At 42.2% G+C, this 27,848-nt stretch overlaps 3 protein-coding genes across 4 annotated transcripts in view; 1 reads left to right on the forward strand and 2 right to left on the reverse strand.

Annotated features, from left to right (window-relative positions):
- zzef1 (zinc finger, ZZ-type with EF hand domain 1) overlaps window positions 1-9,492 on the reverse strand; it is a 34,894-nt gene extending 25,402 nt beyond the window's left edge. For both annotated transcript variants that reach the window (XM_034606135.1, XM_034606134.1), the window contains exons 1-16: window positions 9,079-9,492; window positions 8,323-8,467; window positions 8,010-8,204; window positions 7,687-7,870; window positions 7,361-7,560; window positions 5,133-5,343; window positions 4,858-4,974; window positions 3,468-3,646; window positions 2,762-2,860; window positions 2,576-2,667; window positions 2,344-2,489; window positions 1,991-2,096; window positions 926-1,144; window positions 576-667; window positions 221-456; window positions 4-137 (exon numbers count right to left, since the gene is read on the reverse strand). In XM_034606135.1, the coding sequence (XP_034462026.1) occupies window positions 4-137; window positions 221-456; window positions 576-667; window positions 926-1,144; window positions 1,991-2,096; window positions 2,344-2,489; window positions 2,576-2,667; window positions 2,762-2,860; window positions 3,468-3,646; window positions 4,858-4,974; window positions 5,133-5,343; window positions 7,361-7,560; window positions 7,687-7,870; window positions 8,010-8,204; window positions 8,323-8,467; window positions 9,079-9,492 (2,769 nt within the window). The remainder of the gene's footprint in view (window positions 1-3; window positions 138-220; window positions 457-575; window positions 668-925; window positions 1,145-1,990; window positions 2,097-2,343; window positions 2,490-2,575; window positions 2,668-2,761; window positions 2,861-3,467; window positions 3,647-4,857; window positions 4,975-5,132; window positions 5,344-7,360; window positions 7,561-7,686; window positions 7,871-8,009; window positions 8,205-8,322; window positions 8,468-9,078) is intronic.
- A 195-nt stretch (window positions 9,493-9,687) lies between these two features.
- LOC117774107 (neuferricin) lies at window positions 9,688-12,236 on the forward strand. The gene is made up of 4 exons (XM_034606219.1): window positions 9,688-10,038; window positions 10,557-10,697; window positions 11,576-11,762; window positions 11,913-12,236. The coding sequence occupies exons 1-4, from the start codon at window positions 9,762-9,764 to the stop codon at window positions 12,085-12,087; spliced, it is 780 nt and encodes a 259-aa protein (XP_034462110.1). The 5' UTR covers window positions 9,688-9,761; the 3' UTR covers window positions 12,088-12,236.
- A 544-nt stretch (window positions 12,237-12,780) lies between these two features.
- Window positions 12,781-27,818, reverse strand: ankfy1 (ankyrin repeat and FYVE domain containing 1). The gene is made up of 25 exons (XM_034606162.1): window positions 27,580-27,818; window positions 23,675-23,882; window positions 23,322-23,440; window positions 22,988-23,123; window positions 22,740-22,863; window positions 22,083-22,232; window positions 21,783-21,948; window positions 21,305-21,509; window positions 21,128-21,196; window positions 20,609-20,811; window positions 20,423-20,520; window positions 18,698-18,899; window positions 18,488-18,586; window positions 18,230-18,383; window positions 17,650-17,818; window positions 17,040-17,158; window positions 16,652-16,808; window positions 15,934-16,134; window positions 15,647-15,823; window positions 15,398-15,545; window positions 15,072-15,162; window positions 14,417-14,541; window positions 14,166-14,312; window positions 13,965-14,055; window positions 12,781-13,855 (listed from the first exon to the last, which is right to left on the reverse strand). The coding sequence occupies exons 1-25, from the start codon at window positions 27,680-27,682 to the stop codon at window positions 13,723-13,725; spliced, it is 3,594 nt and encodes a 1,197-aa protein (XP_034462053.1). The 5' UTR covers window positions 27,683-27,818; the 3' UTR covers window positions 12,781-13,722.
- Between the last annotated feature and the right edge of the window lie 30 nt (window positions 27,819-27,848).

Below are 27,848 nucleotides of genomic sequence, written 5' to 3' on the forward strand. Positions count from 1 at the left end.
CACCATCATGTGGAAGAGTTTGTCTCGTCTGACGTGTTTATCAGGGAAGAAAACAGCGGCTCCATTAAGAATAGACTTGACTGCTTCCTTGTGCAAAGCTTTTTCCACTAATGATTCACCCTCTGGATCATCGACAACTAAAAACACAAACATGAAAAATATTGTCACTACACAGGTTTTCACAAATTCATAAGATGCATAAGAGCTGATGGGTTCTTACTTTGGCAGAGGTGTGTGTAGAGTTCCCACACAGCCCGAACACTGTCATTCAGTGGCTCTCCACTGCTGGACGTGGATGGACCAGCTGCTGCTGCTGCTGCTGCTGCGGAGGCTCCCTCATCTGGCACTTTGCTCTCCTCTGGGCCCTGGGACTCCACTGGGTTGGGTAGCATGGGAAAACAGTTCTGCATCAACTGCAGCAGCAGAACTCTGCTCTTCAACACCTCCTCACCCTCACTGAGACAAAGACATGAGCTTTAGTATAAGTGAGACCTCAATATGTTTGGATGTCTGCGACTGAGTACTGGGCCTGATCAATCCCAAAGAGAATTTGGACACACAGCACTAACACTCACATCTCCCTGAGTTTACTGTAGAAGTTCCAAAAGCGGTTGAGGCTGAGACCACTGAAGTCCAGGAGATACTTCTGCTTGAAGTGAGAGGCGTCCTGCAGAGTAAGATGTGAAAAGAGGGTGTTTGTGCTTGCTCCCCATCTTATTTATTGTTGGGTCATTTTAAAGAGACAAAAAGATGTTGGAAGATTATTCCCATTGGGCTTGCCAGGATGCATTTCAGCAAATTTCTCACAAATATAATATGGTAAAAGTGTATGACAATCATACACTAGTATATATATACTGTATACGTATGTTGATTTTTATTGTTCTACATGCTGTGCAACTTTCAAGCAGTGATCAGTAGTTACCATGTCTCGTGTCAGCTGTTGAATGAAGAACAGTGTCTTGTTCAGTAAACACAGTCCAGTGACAGCATCACGGTCGATGCTCTCTCCCTCTGGACTGAGGTCGTCCAGGTCTCCCAGCTTCTCTGCCCCAGGGCACAGGTAGCCACTGAAGCTGATGGACTGCACACCCAGACGCTCAGCCGAGTCCTGCCTGGTGCAGAGGAATTTCACCATCAGGAACTGGAAAGACAAGAAAACAGAGGTTCCTATTGAAGACAGCGTTCTTTGAAACCTGTTTACAAATGTATGCTGTCATTTTTATAAGGAGTTTAGTCATTTTCTAAGACAACGGGGCGCTGTAATTTCTAGCAAACATTATTCTTACTGAAGGACATAATGCATTTGTTGGAGACTATTTTCAGCTGCATATCAGTATACATCTGATGCTGTTTTTAGTGTTTACAACAGTAGAATGATGGTTGTGGGATAAGATCAAAATAATATGCAGTGCCTGTGTTTTTGTGTAATGATGTAACATACTTACTGAGGTGTATTTAATATATTTAACAATGAAGCTCTATGGCAAAGTCATTTACGATGTACAGTATCAAGTTTTGATACGCGGAAAATGTTTACTAGTAGGATCACGTTATTGGTGTTTTTTGTTTTTTATCCTGTGGGATTTGCAGACCAAAACAAAGATAGCAATATTGCTGTCTTATATAATATCTAATATTTACCTCCGCCAAGGAGCTTATATTTTCATCTGCATTTGTTTGGTAGTTTGCAAGATTACGCAAAAATTACTCAACCAATCTCCATGAAATTTTGTGGCGGTGTGGGCATGATCCAAGGAAGAACCCGTCTCACATTGTGAGATAATTTTCAATGATTAGAACAATTCATGGATCTTGATACAAAAAAAAAATCTGACATGTTTAGGGCACTGATATAAATGAGTGTCATTCTAGTTTAAAAAGGGACTGCATGAGGGGTGATATACAAATCACAAATTTGTAATAATGAGTTTGAAATGTGTGGTCTAAGTAAAATGATATCTTAGTTTTAACTGGATGCAGTGTGTACCTTTGCAACTCGACACTGCTGCAGCTTGATCTCTACGTCGTTCCAGTCCTCCTCGAGCTCAAACCAGCCAATGGGCTCATCCTCAGACTGTGCTGGAATCCTCACACTGCAGGTCAGATGACAGCATGGTGTGTCAGCCATTCACATAAACCACTGAGGCAGACCCCCACACTGCTGAGCGGGGTCCACAACACAGGAAAAAGATGTCCACTTCGTACCAAAGTCTTATTAGATTGGACCATTCTATGTACCTATTTGCCAATTATAGCAGTCTTCTCAAGTTATAAGTATTTCAACTTAGAAATTGATAACATATATTAAAACCATAAACTCAGTTACGAATGGATTCTTACTTGTCTTGTACAAAATCTTTGTAGTCCGTGTAGTCCCACTCGTCATACTTTTTGAACCTCTTGAAATGTTTCTCTGCATCGAAAGGGTCTTCGTCTTTGTAGGCAAACACCAAGCCGCATTTTGCACCAATGGCTCCTTTTCGCACCTTTTCACACAAACCAGAGAGCAAGTGTTATGTACAGTAATCCTCCATCACTGTCACACACTCTGTGAAATCATGGGGAGCCTCACTTTGATCTTCATCTGAGTGACCTGGAAGTTGCTCTGGTCCTCTGTCGACAGGATCACACTGGCTTTCTTCCTGCCGCTCTCTGTGAGAAAGCCTGAGGAGGAACAAACCCTCAGTTATAGATGAGAGGGGGTATGTTCATACTGTACTTAAAACTAAAGATTTACGGTTATTGGTCTCAGTTTTACCGTCTCCAGTGGAAGTTTCTGTGAGCATGTTCTCTGGTCCTGATTTCTCCTCTTTACTCTTTACATCACAGGCCTGTAGGTGCAGCTGGAGGGGCTTTCCTGCAATGTATCATAAATCATTATAGCTGCTAGCAGACATGCACTGAACTCCAGATAGTCTCCTGAAATTATCCAGAGAGGCTGTATGTGAGAACACAAATGTACGAGTCAGTTGCTGCGGACGATCTGTAAACAAAAACATGTGATCTCTGCTGTGGAATTTATACGTTATGTCCTGCCTCATGCATGCTGTGCCCCCCTCACTTGAACGCTCTGCAGATTTGTGTGTTATTGTGAACGTGTGTGAGTGGAGAATATCCTGCTGCATTTTTTCACATGTGAAATGCAAATTCCGGAGAAAGTCCAGACCCCATTGTGGGTACATTGTCTGGAGATCATGTCTGATAACGGCTTATGTAATCTATAACGCCATTCTTCAACATGTTATCATACTTCATACGGGTTATAATTCCATCCCTAAACTGAGAGGCTATGTTAACCTCACTGCAGCTTCGTAACAGAATTAGCAGTTTTTTCGCCTCCATAGTCCACAAATGCATTTCATTCTTGGCAGCGAAGCACTTTCTCTCCCAAGTCGATGGTTTCAATTGTCCTCCTGAGAGTGAGAGTGAGAGTGACAGAGGGAAGGCGGATTCGGTTACGTTACCATTGCGGTAGAGTAGTCGCAGCCTAACGGAGGCCATAGACACGATGAGGGTGGCGGCCCGGTACTCTGTCTCTAAATGTTCGCTGAGGCAGGCCAGGGCCTGGAGGACTTTGGCCACGCTGCCTCTGGCCAGAGCAAAGGCCAGGAGGGTCAGTTCTGCATCAGGACTTACACAGCAGCTACACAGAAGCAAAGAAACAGACATAAGTTAGTTTTGGGGTTTTCATTTATGACACTACTTCAAATTGCCAAAAGAATTTCGGCATGCATGGTCATAAATGTGCCCTCACTTCTGAAAGGAAGGTCTACAGTTTTCAAGCTAACCTTAAGACAATGCTTACATGACCAATTTGTCACTGCACTAATTCTGATTATCCATTGAACAATCCATAACTACTCCTATTCTTTAGGTCCAAGAAATGTGGACTCAAAGACTGGTTCCAATGCACCAGCAGCTCACTCATATTAAATACAGTACGTCTGCATTTGAACCGAATAAGGCACAAACAAGCTATTTTCACTTCAACAACTTGGATTTTTTAAAGTAAACAAACTGAAGATCTCATAGGAAAAAAATGTTTAGTTAGTGAAGGTTTCGTGATTCATCTGAAGTATTTGGGCCACTTAAAGGGAAAAGATCTTGAGATTGTAATGTTAGAGGAGGGTTATCAAAAGATCAGCCTGTTGCCTCTATTAAAATGAGAATGATAGAGCAGCTTGTTTAGTTATACTTTTTGTGCAGGTTTAAAAAATAACAAGATACTCACTAACAAGATCCACACAGACTTGGAGGAATTTGCCTCTTTCGTGGAGGAGAACATGTTTGGTAGTGGTCAACTGTAAGGCTTTTGTTGTTTACTTCTGAGGGCTATTTAAAACTGGTTTTGTAGTTTCACTCTAATTGGTTCCAGACTTTGGATCCAGAAGAAGTGGAACTCTGGCGAGCATCCTTTTTTCTCAGAATATTATGACTTTTAACTCATTTAAGTACAAGTCTAATCGCGTAATATTATGTTTTTATTTTCTCTTTAAATAACGACTTTATTTTTGTAATATTACAAATTATTCTCATAATATTATGACATCTATCTCGAAATCTCACTGTCATAAAATGCATTTCTGCAAACAAATAATTTCAATAATTCATCTTTCATTACTAAATGCAGCTCACAATTACATAAACAACTGATGGGATTATTTCTGTCATGTTGTTGCAGCAATAGTTGATCAAGACCCTGAACACCACTTGAGGATTTACAGTACATTAAGTGGAAAGTGAATGTGTCAATAGATGGTGCCGGAGACAATCAATACTTTGATTTGAATGTGTTATGAGCTCAGTGTGGCAGTGATGGATGAGTATGAGGGTGTAACGCCTGCAGGTCATTACTCAGCTATCCTGAGCAGAAATCCATCCACCTCCTCCAGGATGTTCAAAGAGAAGAACTTGGGGAACTCTGTGGATGACGGCGTGAGGGACAACGGCGGCATGTGCCGTAAAGCTTTTCTAGGAGGAGAATACAAATCAAACCTCAGAACTCAAGCACTGCCCAGAAAAAGAAATTTACACTTTACAATAGAACTGAAGCATCATATTGCTTACTTACAAAGATTTTTACACTATTTTAAATCATACAAATGAAAAAAGAATGAGTAGTGTCTTACTGTGTGCTCTGAAGGACAGTATGAGCCAGTGCAGGGTTGGTCTCCATGGACGCAGTGACCAAGGAGGTGAGGAGAGACAGGTACCAGATGGCCGAAGCGTCGGAAACAGACACCTCTTTGCTCTTGGTAATTTGATAGCCGAGAGTCTTCAAGCCATGAATCCGCGTGTCACATCCATCACTCAGGCACCGCTTAATGTTGATTTGGATGTCTGGGGTTTGGTGATGAGATAATGTGGTTATAGCGGAGTGATGGAATACAATGTGCAAAAATGCCGCAGTCACTGCTTCATCTTCCAAGAAGGATGCAAAATAGATGTTGAGATCACTTCTTCTATCAATGAATTTTCATTTTGCTAATTGTAATCTAGGAATTCATTGGCAGCACAAAGCACGTGGCCATTTACAAAACATAAAGCTGTGACTGATTCAGCCTGACGTTTTATATATGTGGCCATGAGCAAAACATTCCACTTATATTAAATTACAAAAAAAAGGCCCCTTTATAAGAATAGCATTACATAAAAATGAAGAGATATAAAACAAATGGGATAATATATATAATAAAATGAAATACAATTTAAATTTGGAAATTGCTTGGTGCCTGTGTTGGGAGTGTGTGGTCAGTGACTCACACATGAGAACTCACAGAGCAGCTGCACAGAAGCAAAAAAAAAAGTTACAGACCAAGTGACCCTCATCTGAAGGAAGCCTCTGCAGCACATTGAAGAATCACATAAACCACTGGCACTTTGTAGCAAATGCAGAGATGGAGAGCAGCTGTGCAGACTTAAGAATTAAAGAATAAGCTAAAGAGAGTTGTGAGAGCAACAGTGAGTTTAATGAGGATACATCTGTGGGAGCACAGAATATGATTATTACAGGCCACTGTTGGAGATTGATCAACATAAGAGAAGGTCTGCAAGTTATGGGTTTCTCAAATTAAGGGTGGTGAACAAACATATGACTGACGTCAATGGGGGAGAGTTTTTGATAGCCTGGATTTGGAGAGATTTAATATGTGGAAAGTTTTAAATTATCTGAGTAAAGGAGGTGTTAGTTAAGACCCTGTTAATCACCTCATCCCACCATTCCTCAGTGAATCTAACCACCATTTATTGTGCCTATAAGTAGTCTTTATCCTGTTTATAGAATCCAGTGACAAAATCAATGTATAGATGTTTGAAATGGCCACGCTCTGTCACTAGAAAAGAAGAGACAGACGTGAATTCGGACTGAGAATTTAAAGGCCTAAGAAGGGAAACTAGCAAAAGTGTCACTTAGAAATAGGTCTTGGAAGGTTTATAAACCTTTTCCTTTACAGAGAGAGAATATGTTTTCTATTAGCGATGGGGAAACAGATGATTTTGATCAACAGGGCCCTCAAGGAAAGATGCTGAGAAGAATTTTAAGTGTCTGCAAATTTGGTTCCATTTAAATCTTTCAGAGTGGAGACAACTATAGGATTACTGGTAAAGCAGGGCTTATTTGGAGAGAGAGGGAGTGACGTAGAAGTAAGAGATTGGCACTTAAATCCTTTGCTTGATTTGCATCTCGGAAGAAGAGATCTGCTCGCCCTGGGTACCTGCCCTCACCACATGAAATCAGCGACAGCTTGACTAATTGATGTAAAATGGATTTAGTGAGAAACAACAGGATCAGCCTGTAGTTAGATCTAAAAACCACAGGACCGATGTTAAAAATCATTGCGGAATTCGTCACCATCATTTAAACCTCTGCAATTTTTCCTCGGTTCCTGGTCACAGCTACATCTGATTCCAACTTGATGTTAAGTTTACTCAGTCACATCCAGCTGTCGCCTTTAGTCGAGTCTCTCTAGCTTCTAATAAGCAGGCCTATTGGCTTTACAGATGGTACTTTAAGAGCTAGTCGGATGGCAGCTTGCACATGGATTCAAAAGTTAGGTATTTATCCACTCAACTACCTATGAACCACATGCTGCTCCTCTGTAGCTGACATCATGCTCAGCCTTCACTAGAGGGGAGCTAATGAGGAAGAACATTTCTCTACAAGCATCAGTGAAGGAACACACAAGCCCAAGATTAAAACACACACACACACACACACACACACACACACACACACACACACACACACACACACACACACACACACACACACACACACACACACACACACACACACACACACACACACACACACACACACACACACAACAAAGTAGAGAGATTGGAAGGTTTGACTCACAGGGGTGTGTGATGTTTGCATTCTCGAGGAGAGCTACGTAGCCTGTGACGTTGCTGGGGATTCGGATATCTCGGATTTCCTGCAGGGAACGCCGATTTTTCCCCACAGCAACTGAGACCAGCTGGGGCATGTAGCTGTGGTCATTGGAGGCTACAGCAATGGCCAGACGTCTCAAAACCACATCTGGTTTCATTTTCAATCTGGGGAACCGAAAAGAGATGGGTTTCCACCTTCAATTTAATGATACACATGTAGGCCACAACTTCCTTGAATCAAGGGACTACCACATGTGACAGTCAGCTGCAAAATATTGAGTCACACTTTACCTAATCCAGTGTGAGCGTGCACTGCCGTCCGACTGCCAGAAAGATGCAGTCTCTCCATTTGTCATCTTGTAAATGTCAGCAACGTTTGATGAAGCTTCTATTGTGCTGTAGCACTGTGTGACCACTTTGACTTTGTCAACCTCTGGATCACGGTCCAGCTCTGCTCTGTATTGAATATCTAAATCTGAAAGAAACAAATACGGATTAGCGACAACTGTCTCAATGTTGTGCAGCGAAGGGAATCGGCTGCACTGCGAGACATGTATTTACTGCTTCCACATGCTTAAAGTACTTCATTTTTCATGCCCATCTGTGGTGTTCACCTTTCTCCTTTTGCAAGAGGAATTCCAAGAAGTCCTGTACCACACTGGACCTCATGGTGCAGATACTATTGTAGCCCTCTAATAAAGGGAAAGGGATGGCACTGCTGGGAATACGGTTCCTGTGTAGAAACTTAAGGATCTTAGACGCATGTGCCCCTAACCGGTCTTTGGTCTTGGAGAATATGTCAACAAAACCTGTGGAAATGATACAAGAAAAGAGGAGATGTCCGTCTTCGTGGTTAGTTCATCGGCCGGGTGAATATCCAAATGAGGTTGGCCTTGATCTCAATGGTAGACAAATCGTATTTCATACCTGGGGTTAGGGAGCATGCCTGTAGCTGTCTTATCACGTGACTCAGCTCTCCCTGTAGATTAGCTCCATTGGAGTTCTTCAGAGCAGTCAGCATGCTGTCGACGTCCACCACCCCATCTCCCTCTGCATCGAACTGCCCAAAAGCCTGAGACGGGGGACAAACACAGGACACACTCAGTCAAATTTATACACCGACACAAGAACTTACATTCCTACACACAAACTTCGCAAAAAAACTGTAAGTCTTTAATTTATGAGGCACACAATTTGCCCTACCTCTATTATAATTATTGTGCTATATTTGATGTGTGTTGAAATAGTCATCTTTGGACATTTTGATGGATACATTGCAGTGTGCAGTAATTTAGAGCACAGCCATGGCATTCCATGTGTACCCACACAATGCCAAAGGCAGACTAAAGTTCACATTCATCTACAACCTTTGGTTAAACAGCACATGTCAGACAACAGACCACAAAGCAGCGTGTTGTGCCCAAAGAGGCCAAAGCTGAAACACCAGTGACAATAAACGCGTCCAGCAGAGGAGACAGGATGACAGCTCACTTCTCTCGTTTCGTTGCTCCTCCTTAAGATCACAGATCAGTTTGTATTATGGATCATGTCTGGCCCTGTCATGACCTCACAGACAATCTTGTTTACTACTCGCTCCTCATAAACGGGCATGATAACAGCTATCGGTGGGGCCACATAACAATTCATGTCACAACAGGTATGAGAGCCACGTCTGTACTTTACCTCTTCACATTCATCTCTGGGGGCGTCTCTGGTCTCCAACACCTCACAGAACTGCTCCACGTTGACGGACTCCTCTCCTCGGTTGAGCCGGTCCTCCAGCCACCGCACCAGGACACCCTCGTTCCCGGCAAGCACCGACTCGTGAATGGCGACCCCGGAGTCGCTGATACGGGCCGCCGCTTCTCTCAGCTTCACCTGTTCCAGGAGGACCCCCGGGTTGGGTGGTCCTCCGGTGGGCACGGGCAGGCTGTTCGATCCCCTTCCGCTCCTGCCAGACGCGGAGCCTCCGCCGCCTCCGACACCGCCGCCAGTGGCCGCAGAGGCCGGACTGTCTTCCGCGAAGCCGGGACTCTCCGTCTCCACGTCCTCCTCGTCGCCGCTGCCGCCGCCGCAGCCGCTCTCCGCGTTCCCCATGGCTCTTTCACCGACCTAGGGCGGCCCCGAGAATCGCTACGGGCCGCTGGGTGTCAGTTTCAGGACGCTTGCGCCGGGCAGACCTCTCCAACACTCACCTACAGCGACAACTCCGCCGTCCACTACTACCGCATTGACGCACCGTACGTCATCCTGCCGGAAAACGTCCTCTGCGTGCTTCACCTGCGCATGCGCGGCGGCTTCCGGTTGGCGGAAGCGCTCTTCGGCGTCTGCTCCTCCACTGAGAGGACGTGATGTGATGTCAGTGGATGAAGCCACAGACCTGCTTGATCAGCATGCTCACTTGTGTGGTTGTGGTGGTTGTGTCTGTGTTGTTGGCTGTGTTGTTGGTTCCCCGCGAGTGGTCCGTTAAATCTGGATCAGCGCAGGGCCCCTCTGTGCGGCTCCTGAGCAGACATGAGCTGTCCCTGCACGACGGGCAGCAAGGCAGCAAGGGCCTGTACCTGGCCATCATGGGGCAGGTGTTTGATGTAAACAAGGGACACAAGCACTATGGACCCGGTGGTGCCTATCACTTTATGGCAGGTGACTACTTCTTCTCCTACAGTGTCCACAACGTGTTAGATCTCAGTATTAAACCTCAGTTCTCAGTATTAAACCTCAGATGTTAGTATTAAACCTCAGAATTAAATCTCAGATCTCAGTATTAAACCAGAGACCTCAGTTCATGTTTTTGAGTTGTATACATTATTATTATTATTTGGGCAGTCACATGACCTGCAAGGTGACACAGATGTATGGTGTCTCTAGTTGAAGGGTCTGTGCCTGAATCATTACCTATCTGGGAGATATGACTAATAATAAGCATTAATCAGATTTTCATCACATCTGTCCAGCAGCTATTGTTCAACAAGTTTGGATGTGAGTCACTTGTATGCTTTCAGTATTTACAGTATTTAACCACAATATATATTTGAACGTTTGGTTAAACATTGTCAGATGTGTCTTTTCTAAGTCCTCAACCTAAATCAGGAACATAAATTCCACTTTAATGAGAGCAGCTATTATTATCCTCCATGCTGCACTGTACTCTGTGTTTTCAGGCAGAGACTCCTCGCTGTCCTTCATCACTGGAGACTTCACAGAAAGCGGCCTGACGGATGATGTGTCCAGTCTCTCCCCCGTGCAAGTGGTGGCCCTGTATGACTGGCTGGCCTTTTATCAGAGGGACTACCAGACTGTGGGTATGTAATGCTTGTCCACCTGCTATTATGATTGTTTTTTAGGACACACACATTTATTGCAAAAACAAAGTCAGTCCCAGTTTACCTGTAAAGCATCTTTAAAGATCTGGTTCAGTTCTGCGTAAATACATATGTTTATAGTTGTATAAATACACATTGTATAAAGTTTAACACTATTACAACTTGCATTAAAAACACAATGTGTCCTTTAAGGATTACTCAACAGTACTACATCGTGGGATTTGTGCTCTGCTCATGGCCCCGGAGACCCCATCTCTCTGTTACAGCTTAAAAACATTCTTCATACTGTTTTAACACCTTCAAACATAATGACCTTTACAAAATTTACTAGGATTGTTTATAAAAAATACTTATGCTTTGGGGGTACACAAGCATAAAAAGAATGTGCTACATCTTTGTTTGGCGTTGACAGTAGTTTGAACACATCACCACTCCTTCCTATTTCAATATTCCATTACAGGTCGCCACAGAAAACACATTTCCTTCCTACATATGTTAAACAAAAGCAATATATTGGCAATAGCATTAGTTTGTATAAAAAAAACATTAATATAATATTAGAATTTAGTTTTTATGTTTGACAGTTTGGTCAGGGAGATACGTCATTTCCAACTACTTCGAGTTTTTCAAAACTTGATAGTTATGCTGTTTGCTCTACTCTTTTTCCCCCTGTATCCCTCACAAGTTGGGATTTTAAATGGAAACCTGGAGAGCTTAACTTTGTGAAACTACAGCCTGTACAGTCTCGCATCAGCCACTCATAGATGTGTAATATTAAAAAAAAAAAACCTGCAGGCTGGTTTTACGTCAATTTTCCGTATCAAAATAAATAAACCCTCTCCCAACTTGAATTTCAGGTTTGGTAACTGGCCGGTTCTACAGCGAGACTGGACAGCCAACTGAGGCCTTGTTGCAGGTAGAAGCATCACTAGTGGAAGGCCAGCGAATGAAGGCCCAGTCTGAGGCTGAGAAGCTGCATTTCCCATCGTGCAATTCAGAGTGGAGCTCTGCCAGGGGAGGGAGAGTCTGGTGCTCCACTAAGAGGTATAAGATAGTTCTGGCCTAATCAAATATTAACACCCACAGGGCAAATGAGTGTAATGTTGTGATGTACTCAATACCTATAATAGAGCATGTCTTACAGTAGCATGCATCATGGGTTTCCATTAGGCCTGATTTGTTTTTTGTCTTCAGTGGTGGAGTGGTAAGAGACTGGACGGGTGTCCCACGGAAGCTCTTCTCTGCAGGATCCACTGGTGTCCGTTGCGTCTGTGTGGAGGACCCCTCTGCAGCAGAGGAAGACCCCAACCTGCAGAAATATGAAGGCTGCCCTCCACAGGCTGAATCGTGTGCTGTTGGAGAATTTTAATCTCTGAGCCAACCTCGAAAATGGACCAAGTCAAAGCCTGCTATCCAGTTGCACAAAACTCAGGAAAACATAGGGACCTTTAATTGTAACGCACATAATTAAGAGTTGGAATGAAGAATTCTCAATACATTTGTTTTTGATGACCTTTATGTAAAGTTGTCCTCCCTTTTTTCTAAAAGGATACACCAGGAAGAGACAGACTAGATATCTGAGCATACAGATACAATACAATGTGCATAAAAGATTAAACAATGTGCATAAAAGATTAACAGAGGCAAGATTTAGGTTTGTCACAATGACAAGCACAAACTGCATTTAAGTACAAAACAGTTGTAGTGGTCAAAAATATCACACATTTATCTGTACAATTTAACAATACTTAAAGAGGCCCCACTACCCGGTCGCCCCGCTATGCCACATTCTCCCCAATGATCAGAAATGTAATGTGATGTTGATAAAGTGCACCTGTTAGGCTTAGAAATTAAGACGCGTTCAATATAATGGGTCAAGACAACTTGACTTGAGGCAACATCGTGGGGACTTTGATCGCAACTTCCTACGACGATCTCCTGGCAGGTCAAAAATGGAATGTAGTTTTTGGTGACTGATTCTCAGATATCATTTTTGATGATGACTATGACACAAAAAAAACTACAAATTAATTGACAGTAACAGGCATAATAGGCATTTTTCTAAGGGATAAGGAGGGTTGTCAAGGATAATTTAGTTCTCATTATAAAATAGGGTTTCTAATAGTCATATTTTCCCAAATTGCCGTGTCAAGAATTATCCATTTCTACTAAATTTGAATATGCCTACACAAGACAAAGGAAAAAAAAATTGTCATTTCTTTAAGAATTTCCTCTGTTGCCCATTCGTGCCATCTATCAACTCTAATGGTAAAATAAGACAATGTCAATGATATAATTCTGAAAATAACTAAATAGATTAGATCTCAATTGGACATGATGCTCATTTAAAAAATGAAATGAGGCGCTTGTCTTTGAAATACTCCTAGCCTGTCCCACTTCGTTCAGTCAATACAGAATTTGGGTGACAGAAGAGTGAATGACAGTTTGCAGAGAACCTGCTGTTGGTTCAGTCACTTGGTTGACAGCAGCCTCAGCTCTTAAATGAAGGTTAATATTCATTTGGTAGCAGTGATTTTTTTTGGTCACACATCATAAAGGAGGCTACACCAACCAGAGGAGGACAACCACTCCTCTATATTGATTTGATCATTAGTGATCTTTTATGATTAAATTGTACAGCAGTTACCTGCTTGTAATAATGAGAGGTCATCGGTACAAACACACATTATTGAGCTTGGGAAAATGGTTAACAAATTGTGTCCAGCTGTCACTGAGCTGGAGGAGCTGCTTATATCATCTTTAAGATACTTTGATCAAAACAGAAACAAAAAGACAATGTTTCACTTTCTATTTAAACGTCCCTCTAGAACATTAATAGTTTTTCATAGACTGGAAGAGTATAAAGGCTATGGTCCATGTCCGGGAATCTCTTGTTAGTATGTCCTGCTACTGATGTCCCTTGTCCTGGTGTGCCTGAAAAACTGTGCCGAGTTGGGCCTGGCATGGCCAGTGTCAGAGGATGGAGGATATCCAGACCAATACATTACGATACCCCACCCAGAGTTAGTACATCAAAGCAGATGTCACACACCCTCACCGGCTTGTTCAAGTCGAACTTGATGATGGGTATCTCCTTTATAGAGCACTTGTGACACAAGAGGCGCCCACAGTGGCGGCTGGAATTAACAGTCAAGAAAGAGACGCAGGATTAATCATACAGTTTGACACAAAGTGAAAATATGAATAAAATTAATACAACATTATTTATATAAAAACAATACTAACCAGTGATGTTTCCTTGTTGTTACACCAAACTTGGCAATGCATTCATAACAGTTTGACCCATCACACCATGGGGGCTCTTTGGACAGCATATCTATAAAAAAAATTTAAAAAAGGAAATAGTCTAGTTATAACAACTGGGATCAAAACATATCACTTCATATGCGAAGTATCTCTGATATATGGTGAAGTGTAAACACTAACCTAGAAGGCGAAAGAGCAACTGTTTGGTTGCAACTTGGTAGTTGAAAATGTTGATGCCCTGATTATTATTGATGCCCAGTCGAGCCCCAGCCCTCACAATGGCACGGCACAGATTTGCATTTCCTTTCATGTAGGCCAGGAGCAGAACTGCAATAAAACATAGATCATACTCATTTTATGACAGGTCTAGTACTGGTTTTATTGTGCAACATGTATGAAGTTAACAAAAGAGATAATTCAATCTACAGTACCTGTGTTCCCTTCATTATCTGGTTTGTCCAGAGGGTATTCAGGCATACACTCCAGGAACAACTCAAAAATGGCGGCAGCATTTTCTTTCCCATAATGGCCTAGGACGTGCATTGGTGACTGACCCCTAAGTAGGCATGAGATAAAAAGGAGACATAAGTTGACACTATAGACCAGGGAAGGTTATTTTTTATGTTCTGAGTTTTTATTCATTGTTTAGCTTCCACTCTCAACATTGATTGTCTCTATCATTCGCACTGCCAACTGAAGCTCTCCATACATTGTCTAAGTTTCGAATACTGTTGTTTTTACCCAGTCTGAGATTACACATGACACAGTTTGTGTATGTGTCAGTGTGAGTTTGTGAGTACGAGAGACGAGCTTAATTAATGAATGAATGTGCACAGCTATGAAGAAAGATTTAAGTGATCAGTGTTGATATTGTGGCATTACAAACAAATCAACGTTTAAACTGTAGCAGGTCAGAGATGTCAGCTGTGTGTGTCTGCCAGTCAGCGAGAAATAGAGAGAGAGAGCAATGTGCTAACGCCCTTATCTTAAAAAACGCAATGTATCTTTTTGCAGTGTTACCACTTGAATGAGCTTATTTCCCAAAGGATTCAATAATACTCTGGTAATTTAATCAGGAAAGTGTACCTGAGATTAAAGGCCTCAGCATCAACGTTGGACTCTGTGAGTAGGGTTCTCACATTATTAAGGCGGCCTTGCATCACAGCCAGATGCAGAGCTGGAAAGAGCAGGAAGAATAGAGAAAGGATCAAATGTTATTTACAAGGATGAAGATGGATGGGCTATAATATAATGTACTAGTCTAACTAAAAACAATGACTATTTGGGTCAAAACTATATACTGATTCTCCTCAACAAACTGGCCATTTTTGAAATTTGTCAATTTAAATGGTTATCGTTTAAAAAAAGTATCCCAGAACAAGTTATAATAAAGATAAAATGATATAAGGTACCATTATTTCCATTTTCATCCTCAGCAGCAAAGTCTACTCCATTTTCGATCAACACAGAACAAATAGTGGCCAGGTCCTGTTGGGCCGCCAGGTGTAGTGCTGTCTGCCTGTGTTTTGTCAGCTCATTTACTTTTGCTCCGGCAAGCAACTAGAAAAAGAGAAAAATAAAAACAGCATCACATACACGACTCTTTCTCTAACACTTAAACTGGCATGAATGGGAGATGCAGAGGAGCAACAAAAGTCTACCAGGTTGCGGACAATGATCTCAGATCCAGCCTGGACAGCTAGGTGGAGAGGGGTGAGTTTGGCTGCATCCTGAACCCTGGAGTTGACATTAGCTTGGACACTGATGAGGAACAGGACACTTTCGATATCTGAATTTTGCACAGCCACGTGTAGAAAATTGCGGCCTTTGTTGTCCACCTGTACGGAAGTAGAAGTTTGAGAGATCAATACTGTAACTACATCATTTTTATTGGTGCAACAGTAATACTGAAGATGAAGACAAACCGGTGCATTTACGTCTGGGCTACCTGTTCAGCAGCACCTGGCTCCCTCTTGAGGATAGCCTCTGCTGCCTTATTGTTCTTGTGCGTCATGGCACAGGCGAAGGGGGTCATTCCTTGGCGGTCGCGAATGTTGAGACGAATGTCTGGATGGGAGATGAGGAGCTGGATGATGACGTTGTGCTGGCTGCTAATGGCAGCATGGATAGGAGCTCGACCCTCTGCATCCTGATAAAGTGACAGTGAGAAAAAGAGCATGATTAGAGCTCACTTCATAATCTATTATTTGCTTTACTGGTGCAATGGCCGTTGTAGATGGGTTGTTTGCTTGGACTGTGGTAATGCTGGTTGCAGCTTTCTTTCTGAAACTGTGAAAGTGACCTGCTGGACTCAGTCCACAAAGCTGGAGAGTTTTCATTGCTATCCGATGAGATGAACGGTTCTCGGGATATGCATTCCACATACAGACAGATTGAGACTTCTGGAATTAGTAGATACTTGCTGTAGCAGGAAAAAGTATAAGCACCATCTAGGAAACACCCAATGCTTTATTACTAAAGCATTGGGTGTTTAAAAAGAATATAATCAAAAAAGGATTAGAAATGTATGTTATTAAGTCATGTATAATTCAAAATACCACTGTAATGCTCACATCGGTCCGATAACTTATAAATACTGAGTGAAGTTTAGAGAGATCCCTCATAAGATCACAGAGTAATGGGCCCCCTGATGTGATGGGACTGACCTGTGTGTTAACATTAGCTCCAAACTCTAGAAGGCACTGCACCACCTCCTCCAATCCCCAAATGCTCGCCAGATGGAGGGGCGTTTGCCCATCTCGGGCTTCTTCGTCTCCTTCCCCATTTGGCCCTGGCTGCCTGGGGCTGTTCACATCACACCCACTATAGAGACATAACATAGGGAATAAGTTAAGACACATAGATACATAGATGTCATTACATCAAGCTTACAAAGAGAGAATTTTTTTAATTAGTTCGATTTTTTTTTTAAATCTTAAAATAATATAATTTGTCCATATCCAAAAGATTCAGACTCTGCAGATATGTGCATCCACAGTTTAGGATTATATTTCCCAAATTCTAGCAGTAAAACAGTAAGGAGAATTTGCAGACCTGCGGATGAGGAAGCAAGCAGACACCTCATTATTCTCATCAACGGCTCTGTGCAGGAGAGTCTGCTTGCAGCCAGAGGGCCCTGTGCTCCAACTAGTCGCATCACAGCCATGGCGGACCTAAGTGGGACATACAGGGGACAAAACAGTCAAAATGTGAAAGAATGTTTCTCAAATATAAATTCATCTACAGAACATATACTGTATATGTTGCCTATGAAAACGCTTAAGTGACGATAAAGTGGTAACGTGTGTGAACACAGGTCTTTATGGTTTTGTGCAGCTCTTTGGCTCCACAATATCAGTGATTTATAGTGAAACCAATTTGTATTATATGTTTCGGACTGACATGAATCTGTGAAAGATAATGGATGTTATACGGACATATGAACATCCCTACGGTTTCACTTAATGCAATGGTAAGGAGATATTTAATTTCCTTTTGGGATAATTTATTCCTAAATCAAACTTAATATATTCTTTATAGCTATTCCAGAGGTGTTATCTCACTGAAGTTTCTTAAATAAAGTTTTGGTAACAACTGAGCACACCAAGAATGAATGAAAAGAGTTCTATCATTTCTCAATTGGTTGTGTATGAATTTGTCTCACCAGTGTTGATGCAATATCTTCCAGGCCGTTCTCTAGAGCCAGCCACAGTGGAGGGTCCCCTTTGTCATCCACCACTGACATATCAGCTCCTCTTGTGCAAATGGCATCTACCACCAGGGGCAGCTGGTTACTAATGGCCAACTGTAGTGCTGTTTGTCCCTCTTGAGTTCTAGTCAAAGAGGAAATACACAACATAAGATACAGACAAATCCATGACAATTTAAAAACTCTCATTTCAAAGTTGTTAACTGGCAGATGATAAACATACAATAAAGAGGTCTGTATTTTGGGTCCAAGCTTGTTATTGTTACTACTGAACGCTACCGCTGAAGTTTTACTGAATCCAGTTCAAATTAAAACAAAATTAAAACAGAGGGCATGGGGACCCCGAGTGGGGGTGAATGCATAGACCATCAATAGGAAATGACACCAGTTTGCCTCTAGCATGGGATCAGTCCAGATCATGCACCCTTTCGTTTCCTCTGCTGTCACCAGACTAATGAAGGTCTATAATGCTCATAACAGTCATAACCTATAATTGTACAGATTCCTAACTTCTGCAGCATAACCCAGGCATTACCTCACATTGATGTCAGCCTGATGTTCAAGAAGGAAGAGGGCACTCTTGCTGTCCTGTCTCTGGATGGCCATATGAAGCAGGGTTTGTCCATTGGACATAGTGTCGTTGATAGAAGCCCCTGAGCCCAGCAGCTGAGCTGCTATGTTGTGCATACCTGACAGGGCCAAATTATACATGTTACACATCACACACAGATCACCAAGCAAGCTTACTCGATAATGAAGAATCAACTGTTTTGTAAGGTGCAGAGCTGTGTACCTGTCCAGAGGGCCAAGCCCAGCACCGTCTGGTCCATGGAGTCTTTGAGACTGAAGTCTGGAATGATCTGGAAGTTGTTGGTGGCATGAAGTGCATTGGCTGAAGTAGATGCAATAAATCAAGGGAGAATTAATTAATTATTGCACCCATCACATTTACATCTTAGTTACAGCTGTTAAGGTTTATCAGACTCCCAAAACATATACTGACCTTTTTGCTCAAGGATGACAGAGACCACATCTGGGTGGTTGTGAGCAATGGCCATGTGGAGGGGGGTCTGCGTCGCCACCCCATTGGTGTCGTCAGGCAAGGCCTTCTGTGTCTGTAGGTTGGGGTTGGCTCCCTGCTGGAGCAGCTCTGCGGTCAGGCTTGCCAGGCCACAGCGACATGCTGTATGAAGCGGGATCTCACCCTGAAAAAAGGAAGAGGGATTAATAAGACTTTTTATTATTATTACAAAATAATTTCCCCTTCATTTTAGGATTTAGGATAAAGTTACATTTGTAAGGCCTGCAGACATAAAAAGTCAGATTTGAATTTTAAGATCAGCTCTTTTTTGGGTCAATTATAGATATTAGCCTTATTATAGATTTATAGTAATAGTTCTGTGTGTGATTAATTGATTTGGGATTTCTTAAAGATTTTTTTCTTCTTTTTCTATTTTCTAGTTATCTCTGAAAGAGATGGGCCAAATATTTTGGCATGACCGTATGTATGTATGTAAATTAGGGCTGTAAAAATGTACGCTTTAACGCGGGATGATTAATTTGTGGAATTAACGCGTACATTTTTTTAACGCATTAACGCATGCGCAGAATCACCCGCTCCATGTACCCATACCCATACCCGCCCGCCCCCACTCACTCGCTCAGAGCGACACACGCAGTGAGATCAGAGTTCGTTCACATTAAGCAGCCGGTCAGTGACTTTGTAGAAGAACAGTGGAAACAAACAGTGAAAACACAGAGTTTCTCTAGTCACAGCTGCTCAGTGATCAGCGGCGCTGCGTCATGATCAGAGCAGAAGCTGCAGTTGGTTTGTACCGAGCTGGAGTTTCTGTGTCATCCTCCACTCTGCTCTCTCTTGAACTAATAAACACTCATCACTAGTTATCAGGACCTGATCAGTACATGAAGTAACTTAGTGTTTGTTTGATTCGCTCCAGAGTTTATGAGGCTGCATTTAAACATAATGAAAATGACTCGTCAACATTTTGTGCTCAGTACAACACGAGACGTGACGCTTACAGTCAGGACTCAGTGTTAAAATGAGCGGAGCGACACGCAGACATGATCCGACACCATCGATTCATAACCAAACACATGACCGTACGTTTGTCACCTAAATCATCCCAATAAAAAATTAACTATGACCGTGAACTAGTTCAATTTCATCTGCATGAACTGAACTTGGAACTCGTTCTATTTAAGAGTGAACTGGCTCAACACTGCTTGTACAGATGGGCTCAGATTCAGATTTCACATTCACATTTAATTGTGTAAAGGTTTGGATGTTTGTTTGATTTAAAAAAGAAAAGAAAAAAGTTTTATTCAACCATCCTATATTTGCTAAAAAAAAAAGAGAGCAAAGCCTAAGATGCCCCAATTGTTTAGGATAAAGTTTATCTTTGAGTTTGATAAAAAAAATAAAAAATCTAAATAACATCATCCTATGTTTGCTCAGAGGCATAGCAAAGAGAAGCCACATTTAATTATGGTATGGTATGTTTTAGTTTGATTTTATTTTTCAATCTTACTAACTACCATTTGGACTTGTCATCAATAAAAAAACAAATGTTAGATGTATATACCCGCCTTCTGTCATTCAACTTTCCATTCCCACAACAATATCCCCATTTAGAAATCGGGATTAATCTGATAAAAAAATGTAATCGTTTTACAGCCCTAATGTAAATGCTACTCATTTCATACGTACCCATTTGTTGACATGGTTGACCTTCGCTCCATGAGTAGCTAGGAAAAGAGCAGCTGCCTCGTTGCCTGCCCGAGCTGCTCTCTGCATGAGGCAGTTTTCTACAGAGACGAGATGAAAATGTTTTGAAAGTCAAATGCACCATCAGATTCAGACAAATATTACTGCAGTAAAAGTATTAATAAGCACCTGTGGTAGTGTCAGGTGCATCAGGGTTGCTCCCTCTCTGGATGAGCTGTGCTGCAAAGCTATTCTCGTCAAATGAGGTGCCATTTACTACTGGTGCATCGTCCTCAAACGGATTTACTGATGGGTCTGAAGACACGGTGATATACTGCAGGGCCAGCCACAGAGCTGTGCTGCCTTCATGGTCCTTGAGTTCGAGGTCAAGCCTAACAAGATGGATAGATTACATCAGGTTACACACAGAGAAACCTTTGGAGGTAAATAATGACCAGGGTGCCATGATATGACATTGCCCATATGAGTAGGTTACATTTGCTGTCTACTCTTATTTGACAGCATGGCATAGAGTAGAGGAAAAAGATTAAGTTTATATTGTAATTAAGTTAAAATTAAGAAATTGCACATAACCTAGTTGTGTCTATTTGCAGTTTAGAACATTAAAAGAACATTAAGCCCTCTGTGTGTGATTTTCCAAGTCAGGAACAAACGCACTAATTCCACATGGAAGTGTAAATAACTCACTGTTTGCACTCTAGTAACTGGCTGAACACTGGCTCATTCCCTGATGCAACAGCTTCATGTAGCGGAGTCCTGAAAAACAACAAAAGGAAAAAGGATGAAGCATCATGATACTTTGCGAGGCAGTTGGCCTCCTCCGCGATCCATCGCAGCTCATAAGCCAAGAGCCCTGTGACCCACCTGCCCTTGCTGTTCTGCATGTTGGGGTTGGCTCCGGTCTTGAGCAGAGCCTCTGCGATTCGTGCCATGCCACTCATTACTTCCACAGAATGTTTCTTGGGGCTGAAAGAACAGACCAGATGAAGTGGGGTTTCCACGGCCCCCACTGTGGCTGCGTTCACCTGAGCCGAGTGGCGAATCAGGAAGATTGAGGCAAATTCATCACCTGGAAAGTGAAAGAAAAATGGTTAATAAAAAAATGAAACTCTGCTTTCATGTATTATCTCTGATATTCCACATTGGAGATCATTTCTATACAGAAACATTACTGAAAAAGGTGGAGTGATTCTTCACAGAAAGTTTATTGAATCATTTGATTAAGAGGGTATCTCACATGGTCGATTTTGAAATGAACACCAAGACGGCTAAACCAAAAGTTTATTTTGGACATTACTTTTACAAGAAACACACATGGATGAGTGAGATAGTGACCCCGCACCTCTTTGGATGGCCTTATGCAAGAGGCTCCAGCCACTCTGGTCCACCATATCCACATCGGCTTTGTTGTTAACCAGAGTGGTGGCAATGCTTTCCAATTTATGAGAGAGTGCCAGGTCTAACGCCAGGTCACCATTGTTGTCTACTTCATTTAGCTTGCCAGGGAGCTGAAAACCAGAGGGAACAACATAAAAAACAAAACACAAAACCTGCTAATAGCATAATGAGAAAGATTTAATCTTCCTTGCTGATTACATTGTAACTTACAAAAGAAAATTAAGGAGATCTGTGGTGAACTGACCTGCGAGTCCATCTCAATAAGATAGAGAAAGACCACATCTTCCCGCTCAACTTTTATGGCTTTGTGGAGAGGATACTCTGTTTTAGATTTGATCATCTTGTACAGAAGTGGGGCACTCATGGTGCTGAAATCTTCTTTTCTTAGATCATCCTGATAAATAAAAACAGTCAATTAAACACAATAAAGAATCAGCTTTGAATAAAAGAATTAGTGTTACCTAAGAAATTGTAAAAAAAAAAAAAAAAAGAAAAAATTAGCCTGGAGGTGTCAAAGATTGATGACAGCTAACAGCCATTTTCTTCACTAAAGTCGTAAAAATAACTGTGACAGTTGTCAAAGTCTGGCTTTATTGTATCGTAAATGGTGATGTAACAAAAACTGGTGGGACAAAATGAGAGTATCTCTGATGAACCTAAAAGGAGTACACACTGGTTTAAAGTGGCATATTTGTGTTGATGCCTCAGGACTGTTGAAAACCATAATACCGGTAAATGATCATATAATTAAGACCTTTTCTATAATAAAGATTAAGAACTTTTAATCCAATATGGTTTGGTAATACATCACTGAAAAACAATCCCAACTGTTCATCCATTCCACAAGCATATGAAAACACCTAAGGCCAGTAAGCCGTGAACAAACTCTAAAGGTACTCACCCAGTGACTGGCAATAATCTCCCCACAGTAGTTCATCAGCGTGGTGGCGTTTAGTTCCTCAGCTGTCTGGTAGAAGCGAATGCAGTTCCTGACATTCACAGAGGACATCACGCCTTTTTCACACCTGTCCCAATGGAAAGACAGATGTTTTTCAGGCCATTAAGCCACATGTGGTACTCTTCAATAGGTTCTGCCACGGCACTGCGGCCACTAACAGCAAGGGAAAAAGGCAGTGTACTTGTGCTGACCTCTCTCGAAGCAGCTGGAGCTGGAAGCGGTTAGCCAGCTTCATCAGGTCGATAAGAAAGGCATCATCCTCACTGAGTTCCAACTCATCAGTGTAAGCCCAGCGCAACATCGCCATGGCAACCTCAGGCTTACAATCTGGGAATTATTTATATCATAAAGTCAGTTAGAAACAGGCTATGAATAAATTTCTAGATATGCACTGGACTTAGAAGAACAATCATTTTGACACACCGTAAAATGACCAACCGTTTCTTACTTTATCCCAAATGGATGGATTCTCATTATAAATTAAGCTCCTCTTTTAACACGGTGGTGTCACAGGGGTTTGCTCACCGGATAGGTCCAGTTCAGAGGTGGAGGTCAGGTTAGCCAGACTCCAGACATCACTGCGAGCAGCCAAAACAAACTTATGGGCACAAAGCGTCTCCCCTGCAACTTTCACTTTCAGATCACTGCAAAACACACATTCATCACACATGAGAAACCCAGTTATCTCAAACTTTTGCAAATACATTTTAAATACAAAAACAAACAATAAATACAAAACAAATAACATCAAACTACAATAATGTATCCGAATAGGTGTTTTTTAGTCATACAACACACACCAGACACAGAAGTATTTACCATTTGCATATAGCTAGATATTTTAATGTGTACCTATCCATTCAAAGCATGAACCTCACCTGTAATGTTCCTGCTGATAGAGGTCAGCCACGATGTCCAGCAGACGACTAATGAAGGTCTCTGCTGCTGAAGGGTTGGGGGAGCCCTGACCAGCCCCCTGAGCAGCGAGCACAGCACATCGCCTCTCTGTGTCAGCCAGCTTCTGTTGCATCTTCACATACTCCTGCCTGAGCAGGGCCAGGTGCTTCTGCAGCTTGGCCACCTCCTCTGCTCCACATCAAGGGAAAGGAAACAGACAGAGGACAAAACATGATGCAGAGATGGAAAAAAAAACTTAGGTTAGAAAGACCTATTCCTAAACACAGGTTAGAACTGAACTCTTTGAAGCACCTTTCGCCTGAAACTAAAGGGAGTGGTCCAAAGTCCATTCACTGGATGGTGTTTGGTATTGATTTTACACCGTTTGCTTTCAGAGACGGCTGTGGTGCAGTCAGCCGCAGGCCGCTTCAGATGGGGTCTTTCTGTGAGGAGTTGGCATGTTCTACCTGGGTTCTTGTGTGTTTTCTCCGGGTACTCCGGCTTCCTCCCGCAGTCCAAAGACATACAGATTGGAGTTAGGTTAATCTGAGACTCTAAATTGACTCTCGGTGTGAATGGTTGTTTGTCTCTGTCGTCCCTAAAATACGCTGCCGACCTGTCAGAGGTCATTGTGTATATTGGCTCCAGTCTAAACAAAAACAAGATTACTGATTAAAGATGACTTTTGTTTGTTATACTACAGGATGAAGCTGTTGTGTTAGATTTGCACCGACTGGTGGTTTGAGTAATTTGGCCTGAGACATTATTAGGGTCTTCGCACTGTCGGAAGGCTCAACAGTGCCCCCTAAAACAGCAATTCCATCTGGTTTAAACGCTCTTCACGAAATTCAGTACACACATGACCGGACAGAAAAATAAGTCCATGCCACCAATTTGATTAACGCAACAGGAAGTCGGCCATTTTGAATTTAGTGGCCATTTTGCACGTTGTGTATTTTAACGAATTCCTCCTAGAGCTTTAATCAGATCAACTTCAAAATCAGCGAGTGCCCTCTTAACAACATAGAGATAAAAACTACCTTGACTTTTGAGTTTAAGTCACACGGTGTGACCGTGGCATCAAATTTAAGATTGATTTTTGCACGTGCATGATCAGAGTCCCGACCCGAACAGATCTATTAGTCTGTATGTAGTGATAGTGATAGTGCCACCTACTGGCTAACACTGTCAGTGTTATCTTAAGATAACACTGTCAGTGTTATCTTAATAGACACCAAGTAGCATGGAAGGGGATACATCATTAATTCACTTTTTACAACCTGATGTGATATGTATTTTGAAATATGTTTTAATCACAATACCTTGCAGTTTATACCAAAACTGTGGTAATCACATTAATGATCTAACATCATTTTATGTAATTAATGATGTATCCCCTTCCATCCTATGCACAAAGAAATATACACAGATAATTACTTCCGCCAAGAAGGTTATGTTTCAACCACGTTTCTTTGTCTGTTAGCAGGATTACGCAAAAACATCTCATGTGCATGACCTTGTCAAACTTTTTTTTTTTTACAAGGAAATCGATGCATCTAGAAATGCATTCATAAAAATTCCATAAAGTTCAATTAGCACAGAAAGCCGCTTTCCCTTGCTTAACATAGCGGTGTTTACCCCACCAGAACGTTCTATTTTACAGCGTTCTTTATGCTGTTTTCTTTACATGATGTGAGTGACGAGTGACGTATTGTTTCCAGGTTGGCTTGAATATTTACCATACTTTGCATTGTTTTGAACGTGCCTTGCTTTACCTTGTCTTGTGTTGCCCTACTTTACGTTTCGTTCTGCTTTACATTGTTTTACTTTGTCTTCTTTGCCTTGGCTCGTTAAAGTGTCACGTCAGAGTGCTTTACCGGGTTATGTGCGAGCCTTTTTAACAGTGTGCATGTGAGTTGGGTTTGTCGCCTTTTTGTTTTGGATGTGCGTGTCCACGTAATTTGTGGGTTTCTAGTATTTCCCGTTCCCTTGTTGTATCACCTGTATCACATTTTCCCCCCCGCTATGACTTGATTGATTAGACTTTATTTGGCTTTTGAATAATTGGGTAGATGAAGTTCTTTTGTTTATTTTACTGGTATACATTTATATTGTTTTGGGATTGTTTCTTTACTTTTGTTTCCTTGATTGAATTGTGTGGAGCCATACTGATGCATGTGTGTGTTTCCTTTATATTTTACAGGAGCTGAGAGCCTAAGGTGGTGGGGGCTGGTGTCTTTGGTGGCGGTGTCTCCCTCCTGTGTGCTGTGCCATACACCACATGCTGTTTCGCCCAGTCCCTGTCCGCCCTCCCCCGCATCAGGTGCCGAGTTTGCAAGTGCTCGGGCCTTTTTAAAATCCCTTTCCTATGTGACCAAAGTTGCGCAGAAGCAGTCAATTTTCCACAGTCTCTGTGCAAGACCCAAATCTCTGAATCTTAAAACCTGTCTACAAACGTAATCCAAGTGGTTTCGTTTGGACAAACCTTTCCCAGTTCCTCAAACTGAAAATACACTTTCTATGGATGTTTGTGTCATGTCTCAGCCAAGAGTCCACAGAGTTGAACTGGGGCCCATTTCCTTCCTTTAAACCAGTAAAGTTACAGTGAAGAAAGAATGCTGAGGCGGCACGTTACTTCGTCCTCCCTCGTAAACCGTTACTGGCACGCCAACTGGTCATGAGGTCCAGAAAAGGGGTGTTTCTAAAAAAAAATAACCACCTGATCAGCTCAACACAGGAAGGGTGGTATGCTTGAGCAGCAGCTTAGGGACTAACAGACCAGCCACTGGATAGTTTTTTTTTAAATGTTCTTATCCACATTTGTTTTGCAGGATTATCAGGCATCACTGATGCATCTGCAAAAACAATATCTACCTCAATTTATTTTTAATTTCCCCAGAGACCAAAGAAAAACTTCAGGACTTGTGAACAGGATCTAGTCTCTTTCAGACTTAACCAATGCACAAACTACTTTGCAAACACAGAACACACAAGGAAAATACCATTAAGAAGTTTACCACCAGTAATAGAATCCAGACATTGCAGGAGTAGGTCTGAAGAAAATTATCGTGCTTTTTCATTTAACTTGTTCATTGAGGTAAAGGCTCAGACATTCATTGGATGTGTGTGAATAGATTTATCTTCTGCTCAGTTGATATGGAGAAGTTACACACACACACACACACACACACACAATTACACCACAGGTTGGCGGGGTGTTGAAGCTGGTAAGCAGATTTCCCTTAAGGAGGAGCACACAGCAGGCGCACCCTGATGTCTTGGCCCGAGTCGAGGTGTTGCCCTTGGCCTGGGCAGCTCTGCCAGGTGGTGCAGCTGATACCTGACAGGGAGTGACACCTGCCCCCCCCTGTCCCGTATTTACCTCTCGATTAACAACACTGCTATATGTGTCAACGTTTTCTAAAACGACCCCTTCATGAACAAAACCGCGACAGTCACTGGAGGGTAGACTGTGGCGGAATGATTGCTTAATAGTGCAGTTTGATGCCATCTTTGTCGTTGACATTTAGCTAAACACTAATATTGACGCTACCTGCGAATTATAAGTTAACATATGTATATTTTCTCGCGTTTTCCACTAGCAGAGTTCAGGAATAGAAGCTGTCCCCTGCAGACCGGTCCCCCTTCATCACATTATCTGTAGCCCGGTTCGGCTAACTCCAAAATCCAGCTAGCAGCACCACCGACAGCTAACGGTGGAGCTGAGGAGAGGACAAGCTAACGCTGCGCTTCGTGTTTTCGGCCCCACACGGTGGACGGTTCGTGAGACAGCCGAGACACTGGTTCATTCAGTCCCACAGTTCAACAAGCAACACGAGAAGAACAGGGAGTGGACCCAACAGTGAGGAAAAAATCAATCTCATACCTTCCGCCATGTTGCTCAGCGCTAGCTCCGGAGACTCTATCGCGATATGACGGACAGGCGGATAGTAGCCAGCGGTGCTGCGTTCAATAACACGCGAAAACATAGTTCATCACAAAACCGCTGCCAAACATCTCTCTTATACTGAATTAGTTATTTCGTGTGATATCATTTTACACGTGTGACTCAGTCCACAGTCTGTTCACATGAGTTGATGAGTTGATATACTCAAGAGCAAACGGTGCTAACGTAGGGATCTGTCTTTGCAACCA

The sequence above is a fragment of the Hippoglossus hippoglossus genome, chromosome 14, assembly GCF_009819705.1.
Source record: "Hippoglossus hippoglossus isolate fHipHip1 chromosome 14, fHipHip1.pri, whole genome shotgun sequence".
Lineage (NCBI taxonomy): Eukaryota > Metazoa > Chordata > Actinopteri > Pleuronectiformes > Pleuronectidae > Hippoglossus > Hippoglossus hippoglossus.